Genomic DNA, 19314 nt, shown 5'->3' with positions numbered 1-19314 from the left:
GAAAAGATGAATCGAGACCTAATTTATTAATTTTTTTACTTATTATTTTCTTGTTTGCTAGAAACTGCGGCTCAATCAAAAAGCAACTAGACATACACCAGTCACGTTTTACTAGAAACTATAAAACATCTGCCCTCCAATGAATGTTCACACACCTTCGTGAATTGCTCCTGTGTCCTTGTAAGGTTCGCCTTGCCACTGCCCTTCAGCAGCCTATTTTTTTCCGAGCAGAAGGCAATTACCGGTCCTTCCAGAGGGCAAGTCGCTCTGATTCCTGACAGCTCACCTCAGAATTTAAAAGCTATTCAAAGGTAGAAGAAAGCGAAATCACAGAACAGCGGTGCCAATACCGCAGTAGAAATTCGCTACCTCGACGCGTCCGTCTAAGCCCATGGGGAACAGTTTGTGTTCAAAGTCATTAGCTTCTGGTGCCACAAACTGAAGACGCAGCCTCATCGGTGGTGTGACGTGAGTTTGAGAGCACCCAGGTCAGCGGCCTACACACCGTATTTCATGCTCAGAGTCTATGAGAAGAAAGGAGCTGATGATTAAAAAGAACTGCTGTGAAAGGCCAAGGCTGAAACTGAAAAGCCTTCGTCAGACATCATTCATCAGTATAAAGCAGGACTCATGACTGCTGGAGCACGTGGCAAAGAATCATAATCGCTTCTTTGTTTACAGTTTATTAGATACTGACGCACTGCTAAATGCTCTCGGTAAGCATGGTGAGCTTTAAACTGGGCTACACACTGGGCAACCCTGATCAGTGTCATACAGATTTCAATTTGATCTGTTTCAACAGTCCGATTTCAATAATATTTTTTACAGCATGTACTGTTACCAGGCAAGTATATGTTTGTTTGTTTTTGTTGTTGTTGACATTATTGTGAGTGATGCACTGCTTCATTACTGCTACATTAAGCTATACAGCACAAGTGGTCCCTTTTTAAAGGCAACAGCACACCAATATCAACTCCCTTCAACTATTGCTTAAGCTTAGTCAAGCCATTGTTAAGTAAAGACATAGCAGCGTTGTCCAAATCCTACATATTTAGCTACAAGGAGGACTGATGTAGCTAACAAATGGTAGAAGTGAATAGTCACCCAGATCTTAGCCATAAACACAGGGCCAAAATCAACAAAACTTCCAATGTGTAGCAGAACGCCAGGAACAGCTAAACTATATGGACAAAAGTGTCTGGACACCTGTTCATCAGGGCTATTAAAAAGGTTTATTCTGCTTTTGCTGGTGTAACTTTCTACTAGTTTAGGGTTTGACTACATTCAGATACAGGAGTGTTAGTGAGGTCAGGGTGTTGGATGATCACCACCCCATCACATCCCCCAAACCATTCCTCAACCATTTCTTCTTATCTTAAGTGCAGTCAACCAGCCAGTAAACGTTGGTTGCTGGAGCTACAAAGCTAAAACAGCTAACAACATGTCGCAAAGCTCATAAATAGCTGAAGCCTGAATTTCTGATTAGCAAAAATTAACAATTGTTAATTAAAAATCTTAACAATTCAACAGTTCAAACAGTCTGAGGCAAGTGTGTGTGATGATTTATGTGTGCCATTAATGTTAACTGGTGGCTTATAAGATTGCATTATTTGTTAGCCTTGTTAGCTCCAGTGCAAAACTGATAGAATTAGCTACTTGTTAGCTATATTAGCCTCATAGTTACAGTGTAAAACTGATAGAATTAGCTACTTGTTAGCTATATTAGCCTCATAGTTACAGTGTAAAACTGATAGAATTAGCTACTTGTTAGCTATATTAGCCTCATAGTTACAGTGTAAAACTGATAGAATTAGCTACTTGTTAGCTATATTAGCCTCATAGTTACAGTGTAAAACTGATAGAATTAGCTACTTGTTAGCTATATTAGCCTCATAGTTACAGTGTAAAACTGATAGAATTAGCTACTTGTTAGCTATATTAGCCTCATAGTTACAGTGCAAAACTGATAGAATTAGCTACTTGTTAGCTATATTAGCCTCATAGTTACAGTGTAAAACTGATAGAATTAGCTACTTGTTAGCTATATTAGCCTCATAGTTACAGTGTAAAACTGATAGAATTAGCTACTTGTTAGCTATATTAGCCTCATAGTTACAGTGTAAAACTGATATAATTAGCTACTTGTTAGCTATATTAGCCTCATAGTTACAGTGTAAAACTGATATAATTAGCTACTTGTTAGCTATATTAGCCTCATAGTTACAGTGTAAAACTGATATAATTAGCTACTTGTTAGCTATATTAGCCTCATAGTTACAGTGTAAAACTGATAAAATTAGCTACTTGTTAGCTATATTAGCCTCATAGCTCCAGTGCAAAACTGCTAGAATTAGCTACTTGTTAGCTATATTAGCCTCATAGTTACAGTGTAAAACTGCTAGAATTAGCTACTTGTTAGCTATATTAGCCTCATAGTTACAGTGTAAAACTGATAGAATTAGCTACTTGTTAGCTATATTAGCCTCATAGTTACAGTGTAAAACTGATAGAATTAGCTACTTGTTAGCTATATTAGCCTCATAGTTACAGTGTAAAACTGATAGAATTAGCTACTTGTTAGCTATATTAGCCTCATAGTTACAGTGTAAAACTGATAGAATTAGCTACTTGTTAGCTATATTAGCCTCATAGTTACAGTGTAAAACTGATAGAATTAGCTACTTGTTAGCTATATTAGCCTCATAGTTACAGTGTAAAACTGATAAATAACTTAAGATATTAACTTTAGACATTAGACATGAGGTAAGGTAGACATCTGAGGTAAAGTACAAACTGTGTACATTTGAACTGACCAAACATTATCTTAACAACTCGACACAGACTGAGGTAAGCGTGGGATTAAGGTTTGCCATTTGCGTGATGCTAACTGGTGGCTCATAAGTTAGCATTACTTGTTAGCTATATTAGCCTCATAGCTCCAAAGTAAAACGGACAAAAAATGTAAGATGTCATCAAATCAAGTCAAGTTTATTGTCACAGGTGTAACAATATGGTGCATCGACCCTCAAAGTAGTAAAAAAAAAAACCCACATACTTAAAATAGGAATGCTAAATTAACTTATTAACTTATACTATACATATACACACACACTATACAGTGGGGAGTGGGGAGAGGTCTCTGTGGGTGCTGTGTGACTGTGCATAGGAGCTCCAGTAGTAAGTGCAGGGTGCAGAGTGAGTTTGTATGGTGTGGAGGTGCGACGATAGCTTGTGGACCTTATTAAACACGTCTTGGTTTATGGACAACACTTAAGGAGGGAATCCAGTAAATTTTACTGTTGGGTAAACTCTCGCTTTAAACTACAGAGCACAATGCTAGACATCTGACAGTGCATTTTCACAATATCAGTGCTAGTGCTCAGATAGGAGTGAGTTACCGTGGGGTTCTGTAAAGGGAGAGGGGGTTCCCTGCACTGTGTACAGTAATGGCATGCATATACCACCCCACACCCCCCCACACACACGGTGGAGTGGTAATTGTATATCGAGCTGAGGATCTGAAACACTTGAGCTTTTCATTTCAGCCAATTACCTAATTCTGCAAGAATTCCACCACAGCAGCTGCAGTTTAGTCCTGTCCTGCCTGCAGTGGGTCTACAGCACACGCACACAGCCAGGAGCACGGTTAAAAGGCACACGTACCTAAACAAGCAGCTATGTGGACAATGTAAAGGCCTATTTACCTTTACATCTTACTTTCAGTCTGTCTTTCCTCACTCTCTCTTTCTCTCTCTCTCTCACACACACAGCTGCGTTCTGCTGTTTATATTCTCCTGAAAGAGGATCCTGTGCCAGAGACATTCCTGTGTTTCAGTGCACCAAGAAAGTTTTACTCACCAAAACAGGCAGAGAGAGAGAGAGAGAGAGAGAGAGAGGGCGAGTGTATGTGTGTGTGTGTGTGTGTGTGTGTAAAAGGTAGAAATCAGGAAAAACTGGATTTATTCTACCCAAACAATAAGACTTTGTGTTAATCTGTGATCTAGTGGGTTGTACAAAAGAGAATGATTCAGTTACAAACCCAACCCAGTGCAGGAGCTGTGAAAACATCAAACTCATATCAGTCAATTTATCTTCTATTTACTGAATCTTCAGTTTTCCTCCTCAATTTTAGATTAGCCAATTACCCAATCCACTTGCCAGTACTCTCCTCCTATCACATCCAGCACATTCGCAACCAGTCAGCACCTCTTTTTGAACTGCCGCCGCCACTAGGCAACTGGTGACCCGCTCAGAGGCTAGCAGACGCCCATGCTGGCGTGCATCACACTGAAGTGATGTAGGGAGAAAGAGAGAGTACGGCCAATTGTGCTCTCTCTGCCTCCGGCTGCTGATGGCAGCCAACATGACCCAACAGTGATCCTCAGGTCATAGTGGCAGCACACATCTTCTGTCACATCTTCTAAACATTCAGCAGAACACTGCATCTGAAACAGATGCTCAGGGAACCCAAAACAGCCCATATTTTAATTCAATAATAAAAATAAATATGATTTGGTATGTTGTGAGTTGGACTGGAGCGAGAATCTGGACTGATAGGGGTTCCCTGAGGAACGGTTTAAAAACCTATGCAAAAGAATACAACAGAGAGGTGCGCTGGCTGACCCGTTACGACTAATTTTCTCATACATTGGACTCTCTCTCTCTCTCTCTCTCTCTCACACACACACCCTGTTGCCCTTTCTCTTGTGCACTCTTTCTGTCTCTTAGGTTTGTGGTTTGCAAGTTGACTAATACCAGGCATGCCTGATGGGCTCATCGATGCATTTTCACAGGACTGAAGAACAATACGGACAAGACGAAAACCACTGTCTCCTCTCCCCCCGCCGTGACATCATCATCAGTGACTGGTGCTGAGCGCTGCTTGGCAGCAGTGGTGGGAGCGGCCGGGGAGGAAGTGAGACAGATGGTCAGCGGGTTGTGTGCCGAGGCCAGCGCATTCTCCAAGGGGGGACCGAGTGTCAGTGAATAGAGGCTTTTCAGTCTGCCTCAGGAACCCCACACAAGTGTAAAGTGATGCCTTTACTCCCATAGCAACGACCTAGCAGCTCCTGATCTGAAGATAAGCCTTTAACGCGTTTGCTAGTTGAACTCTAAACCGCCAGCTGCATTTATTACTTACATTCACATTAAGATTTAGTATACAGTAACTGAATATACTCCAACCTTATTAATCATTCATATTAAGACTTATTATCCAGTAACTGAATATACCCCAACCTTATTACTCCGTTTTTCAAATTAAGACTGAGATCTGTGAATCACTCAGCAATTATTATGAAATGAATATGTAAGGTATGTAGTTATAACAGTGAGGAGTGTGGACTAGCTGAAATGTTAAATGGCATTTTGATGAGACAAGTTTTACATGGGGTTTTGGAGTAGTGTAATTTTTCAGGTCTCAGTGATCTCAGCGATTTTAGTCACTCTTGAATCAAATTCATTCATTTTCAGGGCCGCACACTCATGTTTAACCTTCTATAAAATGACCTATAAAAATAACCATGTTATACACTATATGTCCAACTGTCTGAGAACATCCCTTCTAATTAATCCATTTCGCTGCTTTAAGTGAACCCATTGCTGATGCACAGCTTTTATCATTTATAGTTTTATAGGTAGAGAAGAGAATGCCAATGAAATAGGACACCCTGAAGCAGATAAACATGACCCTATTGGCAACATGGCTAATGTCAGGTGTGTACTAGAGGGGTATGAAGTCCCCCAGCATTGGAAGTTGCGGAGCAGTGGAACATCCAGGGTTCTCAGTAATGATGGGCATCCATCTACTTTTGGGATAAGTTGGGGAGTTGGGCATAAGGTCCGAATGAGCAGGTGTCCCAATACTTTTGTCCATAGTTTATTAAACCAAATAATGGTCCACCCAGAGTGAGTTTTTGCTTGAGTGCTGCTGCAGCTAAACATCTGCTTCAGAGGAATGGACAACTGCGTTTTAGGAATGCGCTGTATGTTGTGGGAAGACTAACAGGTGGATGATTAGTCTGTAGAATTAGAATTAAACGGATTCTTACGTCAAGCTCAAAGCTGAATGTTCAAATCCCACACAGGTTTGTATGGTACCTGCGAAAGGGTTCATTTCTATGTGAACTGACATGTTGGTAATTGTTCCATCACATCCTTAGGAAAAAGAGTTTTTCACTGGTTTCCTCAAGTATGGAGACCCTGAAGCGGGCGTGTACGTGTGGCAACGTCAAAGTAAACCTGCAACATCTGGCACAAAACAAGCAGTATGTACAAGTCTGTGGGGAATGTGAGAAATCTCAAGTGCTGGGCGACACAACATTCAAATCTAGAAGATTTTCCAAAGGACTTCTGAGAGGAGCCACGCCTCTGACAGCTGTAGTGAAAGTTTAGTACACTCAAAACCATCACAGTTTGTTTTTGGTGTGATCATGCTGCATAATTCGAGGACCTACTTTCATCACTGTCATTCATACCTAGATTTTTTAACACAAGAGAATTCAACTTTACCATAATAAACATCCTGTGGTACAACAGCATTACCTCACCTCCCCACACTCCTAGTTCATGTCCATGTGTATCAGGATATTTTTTTAAAAAGGAGATTTCTCTCACATGCTAGCCCTGTATGGACTGATAGTACCTCAATAGTACACCTCAAAGTTGTGTACTATGCAAGTTAGAAAATTACAGATTCTGATTCTAATTCTAAATACAGCATCTGTATATATCTATATCTGTAATAGAACAGTATTTACATCTGTGTGTAGACGTTGGGAGTTTTAGGACTTATGCAGCTGTATATATATAACTATACCTTGGGGAGCAAGGAGGTGTTTGGGTTATTTGAGCTCTGTTTTCCCAATCCACACATCAACACTGAAAACTGGGTTTTCAAAAAGCGTCACATTGGGGAACCTTTTTATAAATATCCAGATACATGTGGACAGGGCTTGAAATGCGCTTCATAAGGTTCTTCAAATGATGCCTCAGAAGAACCACTGTTCATAAAGATCCATGTTCGTAACAGAGATGTGCGAATGTGAAGAACCTAGGCTAATATAAAGGTTCTTAACCAATTTAAAGGTTCTTCACGCTTACACACCTCTGCTACAAACATGTATCTTCATAGAACCAGAATACAGAACAGTGGTTCTTCTACTGATTCGCTCAAAGAACCTTTTAAAGCACCTTTATTTTTAAGAGTGCATGTAAAACAGCCCTAGTCTGTAATGAACCCGAGGGAAGCGATGAATGGTACTGAATATCGTATCGAAGCAGAACTTCTGAGGACATGCCAGCGGGACGTCTGGATTGATTAAACAGGAGAGGGATTAATCGAGTGAGGAGTGAGTGCTGGTTTTGGATGGAAAACGTGGCTCCGTTCCAGCATCAATCCTAATGTAATTGGATATCATGTTTCACAGCTTGTGGAATATTTGTCATAGGTTTCTGCATTCTACACTGAGCACTTAAAAAGATGCTGACGCCGCACTTGGACACACTCATGCACACAGACATGGGCAGCCTGGAGGTAAATGTTTATCTTCTGACTGAAGATGTTTGTGCAGACAGTAATTAAATTTCTGCCTGATCGATCAAAACCGAGTGTAGGAAGATACAGCGAGGAAGTTTGCTGTTGCGCGTGAGCAAGTGCCCGAGTGCGTGTGTGAGAGAGTGTGTTTCTCATTAGTATAAGTGGAATTAGTTGCAGCTGCTGTTCTGTGCCGATGATGTAAGGTGTTTATTTAGAGCCGATCAGACTCAGACACACCCATCCAACGCCACACATACAAAATACATAGCAAGCTGCTTGAAAACTCAGCCCCAGCCTCTCTCGTCCTCATATCCTCTCAGCGGTTTGCCTCTAGCCTAACACTACGAGGAGGAAAGACCAAAGATCAGTAGAAAGTATAAAACCACAACATCAGATAAATGACTCTGCAGGAATAACAGTCAGATTTAGTGGCTTTTTATAAATGACAGTTTCTGAATAAGGGCAGACTGAACTTGCTTCTGTCTACACTAAAACATGAGAATGGAACTAGTGGGATGTGAGCAGTCGTGAAGACTCACCGCTTCCGTGTGTATGGGGTGGACGGCGAAGAGGAGCGCGGTGAGGAAGGCCAGGCGGACGTTCTTGAACACGAAGCGTTCACACGTGTGCATAAGAAGGGCGGTCACTGTGCAGTGCAAACACATGTTCACCAAGTGAAAATAAAACGGAGTCATCCCGCCCAGCAGAACGTTCAACCTGCAGAGAGAGAGACAGGAGAGAAGACATTAAGAGATAGCAGGAGAGAGGAAAGTGAGAGAGAGAGATAAAAAGAGCAAGAGATATATGGCAGGCGAGAACAGAGAGTGAGAGAAAGGGATAAGAGAGAATGGAAAGAGATAGCAGGTGAGAGGAGAGGGAGAGATAAAGAGAGTGAGAAAGACACAGCGAGAGAAAATAGCATGAGAGAGAGAGAAAGAGAAATATTACAAACATCAAATATGTTTGTAACTATATATATATATATATATATATATATATATATATATATATATATGCAAATATATATAACTATGATATGCAAATACTATATGTATCATATAAACAAGAATAAAAGTTGAAGCTGAAAGAAATCAGGTCCTAAAAGCAAAACATGTATATTCAGAGCAAAGCAGTGTAAGCAGTGAATCCCAGAATACGCCGACAACACAGCACCACCTCACAACATCTAATACACACTAACTGAGTTTAGCATGTGCTCACAGCTCAAACGCAATCTTAAACCACACTATAGGATATACTGGCCGCAGGGACCATTTACAGAGAGCGAGAGAGCACGAGACTGAGGGAGAGAGAGAGAGAACACTAAATAAAAGAGTCACAGATAGAGGCAGAGCCTCAGCAGAGAGGTAAAAACAATTAGCCTAACTGAGTCCTGCAACAGCACGATAATGAGGGACCGTAGGTCACCTTGGCTTGCAGCTAGACTGGGGGCTGTGCACATGTGTAATGCAAAGAGCATGTGCAGAGCTGAGAGCATCATCATCATCATCATCATTACCATTATCGCCATAAGCAGCAGCAAGTGACCAACCTTTAAAGGTCATACTGTTTTCGTCCCTGTCACAGACGAATGCAGAGAGATCAGCGCATGGACGTGTCATACTGTGACCCTCAAACGCTGTTGTCTCTTCATTATAAAGAAAATCAAGCAAGCCAAGTGCAAGCCACAGTTAAAGCTGGCGAAATGGTAAACCGTGATGGCAGTGGGAGAATATGGTGTTGTTCATACTGGAGAGCAGCACATCACCTCCAGATATGAGTTGCGATGCTAACCAGGCTTTGCGACCGCAGTATTTCCTGTGCCAGTGTCCAAAGGGGAGCTTCAACTGACGACAAAGCAAAAGCCAGAGTTGAAATGGGGTTCTGTGCTAGGCTAAAAGCTAGCTTTTACCATCCCCTCTCTCCAAAGTTCACTGACTCCCAAACTGGAGCTTTCAAAAGGGAAAGGCTTATTTTTACCTGTAAGACTTCTTTTTACCTGGGAAAGCAAGTGGAGGCAAGGCTAAAAGCTAGCCGGCTGAAATCTCTTCAGCTTAGTAAACTTACTCTGCGCTGAGAAGACACAACAGGTGGACACAACGGGAGGACACAACGGGCCACGAGGGCACAAATGGCCAGTGTTCTCTCTGGGAGTCCTAGTGAGTGAGTGAGCTAATCAGCTCAGCTAAAACTGGAAAAATAAATAAATCAAATAAAAAATGAAAAATCAAATAAATAACAGGCGGTGAATGGGTGGTGGACTTATGTTAAACTACATCTACATTTGTTTCACAAACTTACTTAAAATACTCCACTAGTGCACTTTTTAGGACCTACTAAAAGTCTCGGTCCCATAAGTGAGCTGATGCTGAATGATGGCACAGTTGGGACAGTTAAGGACATACTTAGTTATAAACCTATTGCCCTCATACCACTGCCTGCACTGCATGAGTCAGAGAGCATACCTGTCACTGGACATTTAGTTCTACACTAGCCTCACGTTGCCTCCAAGGCAGAGACAGAGAGAGGGGATAGATAGAGAGAGAGAGACAGAGAGACAGAGCAAGCAAATGAACGACAAATGACAGCACTCTAACTGGGGCCAGAGACAGTGCTGGAGTTGGCGGGCGGGTGTTCCTGACGCCAATCTGCATGCGCGCAGTCAGCCAAGGCCTGTGTGTGTGAGAAAGAGAGGGAGAGGGGAGCGAGAGTGTATGCATTACAATCACTGCAGGACAACGGGAGAATACATCCCAGCAGCCGGCCACATCAGAGTGTGGCAAAACAGGCCGTGTTTACTGATCGTTGCCTCTCAGCAAAGAACAGCCGGTCACAGAACGACGGAAAAGCTTTCAGCCCCAATTAACATCACCCACACGTGCAGCACTGTCTGAACAAACTGAACTGAGAGATAACAGTGCTTTAGGGTGACCACAACAAAGGCAACATAACAACAGCGCAGATCCATGCAGGGCTTTTTCCCAGGTAGGCTCTGTACTTTGCTAGACTGAAGGAAAAAAGGTCAGAGAGGAAAACTGTTGGTAACCACATTGGCTACAATGGCTGCTGTATTGCACACGTTTACTGAAGGTCCGTTTACGATGTTTCTATGGTTTGATTCAAACCTAGGGCTGGACACTAGGACGACATTTAATTGTTTTGTCAATAAACTCAGAAATATGCTTTGATTTGAACACTGAATAAAAACTCATGATGGACACATGTGTCCAAATGTTTGTGGACACCCTTGGTGGACACCTAATGAATGCATTCAGCTACTTTAGGTTGCACCAATTGCTGACATAGATGTGTGATTGGTGTGGCGCAACAGATAACACCACTACCTGCCACTGAGCTACCACACCCTGTGGGAGACTGGGGTTCGATTCCCAGTCTGGGTGACTGTGCTGCGCTACGCCAATAAAAGTCCTTGGGCAAGACTCCTAACACTACACTGGCCCACCTCTGTAATATAAGTAACCTTGTAAGTCGCTCTGGATTTAGCGTTTGCTAAATGCCATAAATGTAAATGTTTACACACACACAAAGCTTGTCTTGTCCCTGTGGAGAAACACTGAATATAATGACAACTAAATCTTTGAGCAGATGAACATGAGCATTTTCACACCATGCCTTAAGCTAGGCGTGGGCTACAGGGGTATAAATCCCTGATGGTGCTCCTTCCAATACTTTTGTTTGAGGAGTTGAGTTGAGATGAGGCGAGATAGTAATCATCCAAAAGTCTGACCCCACTGATGCTCTTGTCCTAGAGTGCAATCAAATCCTTGCTGCAAAGCTCCAAAATCTAGTAGATAGCCATCCCTAGACAGTAGACACAGTCCCTTCAACAAAAGCAGGATATGCTATTTTTAAGGCGTCCCAATACTTTTGTCCATACAGTGTTGGTAAAATCGCAAAACAAACCAAAAACAAACAAACTTTTATTACGTGTAAGTTTGGACCATTTCTGTCAATCATTCTGGTTTTGAAGCGCTAGCAAGGACATAAAACATTTAAGACCATACCTCTAGTTGTTTGTTTCCTTAACGCCACATGTTGACTTTGCTTCCTCTTGGACTCCTAAACGTAAGCAGCAGGCCTCTGAGTGACCTCTTCTGGTGTTTGACCTGGCAATTGGCCAAGTTGTGAAGATTACAGCATAACCAGATGCTGCTAATGGAACAGGAAGCCCTCCAGCTAATGAAGGCTAAACCTTTTCACTGTTTGTAACCGACGGGGTGCACAGTGCTCTGCTACGACCGATGGCTGAAACCTTCAGGCTACACATGAATATTGAGTGGTGTGCTGAAATGAGCATTATTAAAGCAATAGGTTACCCTATAGCCTATCTTACACATTAAAATCCAGCTGTAGTTTTGATTCTTGGTGACAATCACTTCAATCAATAAAAAAGCCGGCCAGTAGGTAAGATGTGTCTTACCAAAAAAAAATGTTTCAATGAGACACACCAGCACAGGCAACACAGAAAGAGGCTCTTTAAAGGTTGTTTAGTAAAGTCAATGGCTCTGTACCCGAAGAACAATATCTGGGTGATAACTGTTTTCTGCATGTCTAAACTAGGGCTGCCACTAAAGATTTACACTATTTTTTTTTACTATTCATCAACCTGTCGACTATTTTATTGATAATGCGGTGTTAATAATGGAATAATAAGGGAACACGTTTGCTTTGAAGCTCTAAATACCGTCCAATTAATGAGAAAAGCCCTGATGTCTCGGCTTAACATTATTAATGCTGGTGCCTTTTCAGTGTCAACGTCATCAATTTGCATAGACCTAATTGCGGTATTCCTAGTATAAACGCATCCAGGCCAAAACACAGAGCTACAAAGCTCGAAACTTGTGTCTGCATCTTTTGTTCAATCTTATCCACAACAGGCTGGTGTGTCTAAAAAAAGCCGGGGAACACCTGACTCCACTCATTTAATCAGTTAATCTCTTGTCTCTCAATCTTATAACACTAGTGGTGTGCTGGGATGATTGCCTGCACCTGTACTGACCATTTACATTTACATTTACATTTACGGCATTTAGCAGACGAAGCTCGAAGGGCTCGAGGTGCGGATCGGCTTTTGACCATTGCCTTTTGACCCTTTGCACATAAGACTGGACATCACTGGTTTGCATCTTTAGGGGCCAACTGTCATTCTGCTTTCAGATCAGTCATAGTCCTGAAGACTAAAATACTGACTGCAAACCCCATATTTGAATCTGTATTTTGTGCTGTATCTGTATCTTCATCTTTTGCCAATGGACCGTTGATGGGCCACTAGTGTAACTACACACTTCTATTGCCAAAGAATAGCTCCAGCAGTTAGTACAGAAGTGCCTGTAGTTACTGAGTAATGCACATTAGTGTGTAATAAGCCTCAGAGTGTTAAGGGGTTTAACCCTGTTCTCACAGGGTTTTGTTTGTCAGATGCGTCTTGGAGAGACAGATGCATTTCACAGTGCTCTAACATGTGGCTCAAATGCATCTCAGACCACCTCCTGAAGTGGTTCGAGTGATCGGACTTTAAATGCGTCATTGGGTGTGTTTACACTGCCGTTGTTACCCAGATCGTCCCGATACTTATAATGGATGAAGCGGGCAACTTTTACACAATAGATAAAAGTAGCCCAAATCCGATCTTTTTAGTCATGTGACACAGCTGTGTTATCTGTGTGGCAGTGCGTACAGCATAGGACTTTTTCGGTTCTGATTTGGGTCACTTTCATACGTGGTGCTGAAATCCGATGCATATCTGATGCACGGCAATGTGACTTGACATTAGTTGAGAAGAAGGAAAAATGGATGTCAGCAGTGATGGAGGTTTTCAGGGGCGGGACAGTGAGGTAACTGACCTCATAATTTTTTGGGGTGATCTCTGTTCAATCTAAGTTAGAAGGCAGTTATCGCAACAACCGCTCTGTGGTTGAAGGAATTTCTAAATGATTGAACGCGGCCACAGGAGGAAAAGAAAATAAAAAGCTTAAGAAAATGAACAAACGCATTATTGGTGATAAGCCCAGCTGTCAGCCAGTTTAGGAGCGTAAACTGTTCAGACGAATGACGAGTAGACTTACTGTATAATAAAGGCCCATAAGCAGCTGCTTCAGCATCACAATGTCAATAGGTTTCCTGTCCTTTTTAACATGGATTACTCCAAAAGAGGGTTCCCTTTTATGACAATTCATTTTTTAGCTTTTAAAAAAAGGATCTGTGGGCAAGTTTTCACCCGGACACGCGGACAAACATGACTGCCAAACCTTGGCAGAGTGGTTGGAACAGTGGTTGGGAGCTCTACCTTCTCCTTTTAAAATCAGGCTGAGCCGTGATTTCTCCTTCTCAGAGTAGCGGTGCAGAACATGAGAGAAACCTCCCCAAAGCCTGAGCCAGACCTGCCTCAAAGCCCAGATAAAAGTCTTGAGGTGCAAAGCCAGGCTGAGGATCTGAGACACATGACTTCTCTCGCTGGCAAACGCACCCACACGCGTACAGAGACTTCTCTACAAGGCTTAGGCTTCAGTCACTCATGAAAATATATACACACACACATACACACACATTCCTTACTATACTTACAAGGGCACTTCTCTTTCTCTTCCTCGCACTAACATCCATGGCCCATTAACCGATATGCTTCGGGGCAGGCAGACTTGAAGACGGGACAAAGCACACAGTCACAGGCCACAGCCATAAGGAGAACAGCTGGTGCATGGAACCAACTGGATCTCTGACGTTTCGTTATTGTGAACAATCTGTTCTTTTTTTTTTGTGCTTTTTAAAAGCAATGTGAGTATTAAAATAAGTCTCTTAAATAAGAGGTTACGTTAGTCCAGGGTCACAATGTTCTGCTGCATGTTCTCTGTACGCTAAGATAGGAAAACCCTGACAGATTCTGCAGAACGAGATAATCTCCTTATTTTTCAATTTTAGCAAACAAAGACGCTCCTAAAGTAATAACCGCAGCCCCACAATGCAGAAAAAATGGCCTTCCGTGATCCGAGCACATGCCGTGACTGCAATACGACAAAGCGCGAGGCCAAAACTGGTGATGTTTCCCCATGACACGGTTGAAGGACAGGGCTGCTTCATGCTGACAAAAATCGAGCGCATCCTGTCGAGCTGCACGCATGAATACCTGTCACTTGTCAGCCGGCTCAGAGCACAATCATCGGCGGCAGCCGGGTTGGCTCAGCATTCGCACGCAGGACGCTATGGAAATGGCTTTGGCCTTTTAGAGCACTGTGCTGGAACCAGAAACCCTTGATTCTGAAGCATGATAAGCCAGGACAGGCCCTAAACGCCAGCCTTTTGAGTTTTGCAGTATCACACTGCAGAGAACAGTACTGTCATGATTATTCATGTGTGTAACACTGAGCAAGCCCAAAACAGATTTATCAAAAATGAACAACAGATATTTGTATATAATACTGCTGTGAATTACATGTTATATGATCACGTGATTCACAGCAATGATGCCACAATGCAGCCTGACTTTGTTATGTAGGAGTCTTATTCACATGTATCATTCAGCGTTATTGCTGCACACACTAAAACTGCAGGCTTTTTTCTACCCTGGGTGCTGGGTTAGGCCTGTTGGTTAGATTACTGGGCGATTTCCACTGTGCTTGAGTGTTTTTGGGTGCTGTTTGTGTAGCCCAATGCCTTCAGGTGTCTTAAGGGCAGACGTGACCTAAAGGTTAGAGAAGTGAGCTTGGGCCTGGAAGGTCGCCAGCTGAGGCACCCATGAGTAAGGCACCTAAGCCCCCTAGCTCCCCAGGCACTAAGGTGTCTGCCTGTGGCTCTAGGTGTGTGTTCTTATTGCCCTAATTCTCTAGCGTGTGTGGGTGCATGTGTGTGTGTTTGAGAGAGTATTCATTGCCACAGATGGGTTAAATGAGGAGGTTGAAATTCGTTGTATTGCTGGCAGTTGCTGTAGAAATGCTACAATGTTTGTTTCCATTGTTTAACTGGAGGAGCACTGGTAGATGTAGCTTGTAGTTCGTCAATTTATTGCTAAACAATAAGTAATTGCAAGCTGATAATGTCAGCGTGAACGATACTTTTGTTGGCTTACATTAGCCTAGCAGCTGACTTTGTTACTTACCATACTTACTTAACTAGCTAGCTAACTGAAGAAACTTGGAGCATCAGGTATTTTTTTGTTTGAGGTTGATGGTTTAACTGGTCTACAAGCATGTTCAACATAATACCCATATAACCAAGCTCAATAATGCCGGTTGACCAGCATGAATAACCGGGTTGACCAGCAAGAACAAGCTGTTAGAACATTATGATCAAGTTGGTTAACCAGCATGACCAACAAGACCAAGCTGTTTGACCAGCTGGACCAAGCTGGTCCACCAGTATGACCAGCTAGACCAAGCAGTTTGACCAGCATGACCGAGTTGTTAGACCATCATGATCAAAATGGTTGACTAGCATGACCAGAAAGGTCAAGCTGGTCAGGAGCCGCACTCTACAAAATAAGGGTGCTACAAATGGTTATCTGAGCAATGCCATAAAAGAACCACCTTTGGTTCCATAAAGAACCGTTTTTGTAATCGAGATGTGGCCTTTAAATTGATAAAGAACCTTTACATCAAGATACTCACATACCTCTATGACAAGCATGGTTCTCTATGCAACCAACAGTGCTTCTTCTATGGCATTGCTCAAAAAACCATCAGTAGCACCTTTATTTTTAAGAGTGTGGTTAACCAGCTAGCCGGGATGACCAGCTGATGACCAGATGACCATTATTCAACAGACTGTTAGTGAAGTAGTTATTTCAATAGTGAATATTTGCTGGTTTTAGTACAGAACAAATCCAGAAAAGGATCATAATGATGGCAGAGAAAAAATACCCTGCTTATTATTTTACAATTGAGTACAAAGGTGGGCAAAGGTACATTTCTCACAGGCGAATATTAGCTATAGGCTAACACAAAAGGCTTCTGGCATTGCAAGAGGGGTGGCCAGGGTGGGCGCCACCCCAAACCTTTCATAAATGGCTCACGAGAATGCTTTCCCCATGTCCTCCATTTCCTCCCTGTGTTGATGAGTAGCTTTCACCTGCGTTCCCGTACAAGAACGCAGACAAGAAATGCAAGCAGACAGAACAGCCGTACCAGCGAGCTGCTAGTAAAGGTCAGCTGGTCTTTCAGGGGCTTGTACAGGAATTTATCAAATATTTTGCTTCCATTTTTAAAAATCATTTTACAGGTGTGTGTATGAGTATATTTGAGATACAGTACATGTAAGACACATAAACAAGAATTAGATTTCTTATTATTCCTATTTATTACGGTAGCAGTCCCAACAGAAGTGTTGTCATGATTAAGAAGTCAATTAGAATAAATTCGGCATGTTTAAAGATGTAATATTCAAGGTAAGGCCGGTGCTTTCACAACTCTATCGCAATACTGTGTGTTTAAAAATAGGCTTCGGCTGTGATGCTCATTCACACATCATTTCAGTCTACAGACTCTGGGCCCCTAGAGCTGTCACACAATGGCCAATCCGTCCTAGCCAACATGCTGATGTGGAGCTCACATGGGTGGACCGTAGGATGGGTGGGTTCCAGGTGGGCATGGGCTCTGTTACACCCTAACAGAGTCAGCAGATCCGCTTCGGCATACAGAACTCAATCTCTCTCCATCTCAACTAGCTAGGCCACGAGAGTTCAATTCACAGTTCAGAGAATCGGTTCTTCAAAGAACCGAATGTCCGATTCAGTACCGCTTTGAATAAATGTAGGAATTTTGAGCTATGATTAACGATTATTACTGGAGTTTAATTACCTGGACTTTTATTACTCATAATTAGTAAATGAACTGGAATTTCATTAGTTGGACTCGTGAACCAGGAAGAAGAGTCGAGGAGAGACGCCCTTCGCTCACTGTCCCAGTGGAGTTTCCATAAGCACTGAGGCTAATGGAGACACACAAACACAAACACAGCCCCTACTCCAGGATCCGCAGCCTACACTTGGACCGGCGTTGACTGGAAATACCGGATAACAGCAGAAAAGTGGAAAAGCGTCCTTAACAAACTCCCCGCAGCCTCCAGTTCAGTACTGCGCAACAAGTGTGTTAGTCCTCCAGCGCTCAGCCGCGCTCAGCCGCACAGCCTGAACACACCGCTGCTGAACTGCTGAAAACGGCGCACCTCAACTCTTTATAGGGTTGGAAACACACCCCCCCCCCTTTTTTTTTTTTTTTTTTTTTAGTTTATCAGTGTATAAACACTTCACAGCGTTGTTATAACGGGTGTTATTACTACCACAAAGTGAAAGGCTTTAGAGTTGTAGCTATTCAGGTAAAGCTCATCTGACACTTTTTCGTTCAGGCGGGCAGAAATACAGAGATACCGTCCGCTGAGGTGGGAGCGCGCGCGCGCTTGTGTGTGTGTGTGTGTGTGAGAGAGAGAGAGAGACAGAGAAAGTGGGCGGGAGAGTGAAGGGAAGGGGTCTGAAGTGAACTTACTTGAAGGTGAGGATGCAGAGCGGACGGTAGGACTTGTGGCTCGTGTTGTCGGCCATCCTCTTGCCCCAGAAGTCGTTGGTGAAGATGCTCCGCAGGCTGGACCCCGCTCTCACGTCCGGGTTGTTCACGATGGCCCACACGTCGTCGTGCACGAACTCTCCGCGCAGGGAGTTGCGGTAGCAGAGCGCGCACGCCGCCAGCAGCGCGCCGTAACCCAGCAGCCTGGCGCCCGGCCTGGGCAGCGCGGAGAGGCGCGGCCGTGCCGCCCTCGGCCCCCTGCCGCTGGAGGTCATGTCACCCTCCTAGCGTAGGGCCTGAGGCGAACGAACAGCGGACGAGCATCCTCTGCCATGTTCGGTGTTTTAGGGGGTGTGATACAAAGACGCCCAGTGGAGGAGCACTGAACACTGAGAGCAGGCGAGCTATGGCAGAGCAGAAAAAGGCAAGAAACCGCCTCCTCGCGCATGCGCAGAGGGAGAGGGAGCGGGAGAGCGAGAGAGAGAGAGAGAGAGCGAGGAGAGGGAACGGGAGAGAGGAGCAAGCGAGGGCGACAGCACAGGAGAGTGAGAGAGAGAGAGAGAGAGAGAGAGAGAGAGAGAGAGAGAGAGGAGAGGGAACGGGAGAGAGGAGCAAGCGAGGGCGACAGCACAGGAGAGTGAGAGAGAGAGAGAGAGAGAGAGAGGAGAGGGAACGGGAGAGCGAGAGAGAGCGAGGAGAGGGAACGGGAGAGCGAGAGAGAGCGAGGAGAGGGAACGGGAGAGCGAGAGAGAGAGAGAGAGAGCGAGGAGAGGGAACGGGAGAGAGGAGCAAGCGAGGGCGACAGCACAGGAGAGTGAGAGAGAGAGAGAGAGAGAGAGAGAGAGAGGAGAGGGAACGGGAGAGAGGAGCAAGCGAGGGCGACAGCACAGGAGAGTGAGAGAGAGAGAGAGAGAGAGAGAGGAGAGGGAACGGGAGAGCGAGAGAGAGCGAGGAGAGGGAACGGGAGAGCGAGAGAGAGAGAGAGAGAGAGCGAGGAGAGGGAACGGGAGAGAGGAGCAAGCGAGGGCGACAGCACAGGAGAGTGAGAGAGAGAGAGAAAGAGAGAGAGAGAGGGGTAAATGGAGAGAGAATGTGGAAAGAAGAGAGAGGTAGAGAGAGTGCAAAAGAAAGAAGGAGAGAGAAGGAGTGAGGGAGACAGATAGGGAAAGAGAGAGAGAGAGAAGTAGAGAAAGAAAAGAAATGAGAGAGAGGGAGACAGAAAGAGGCAAGCAGAAAGCGAGATAGAGGGGAGTGAGGGAGACAGGC

The 19314-nt window shown here is 43.8% G+C and overlaps 1 protein-coding gene across 1 annotated transcript in view; it reads right to left on the bottom strand.

Annotated features, from left to right (window-relative positions):
- The window catches only part of tmtc1 (transmembrane O-mannosyltransferase targeting cadherins 1), a 59332-nt gene extending 40819 nt beyond the window's left edge, over positions 1-18513 (bottom strand). The window contains exons 1-2 of the mRNA XM_072672958.1: positions 18031-18513; positions 8077-8254 (exon numbers count right to left, since the gene is read on the bottom strand). Of these exons, the coding sequence (XP_072529059.1) occupies positions 8077-8254; positions 18031-18323 (471 nt within the window). The 5' untranslated portion in view covers positions 18324-18513. The remainder of the gene's footprint in view (positions 1-8076; positions 8255-18030) is intronic.
- Between the last annotated feature and the right edge of the window lie 801 nt (positions 18514-19314).

The sequence above is a fragment of the Salminus brasiliensis genome, chromosome 2, assembly GCF_030463535.1.
Source record: "Salminus brasiliensis chromosome 2, fSalBra1.hap2, whole genome shotgun sequence".
NCBI classification, from domain to species: Eukaryota; Metazoa; Chordata; class Actinopteri; order Characiformes; family Bryconidae; genus Salminus; species Salminus brasiliensis.
Note: the sequence above shows the minus strand (reverse complement) of the source record. Positions and strands in the feature narration are given on the sequence as shown.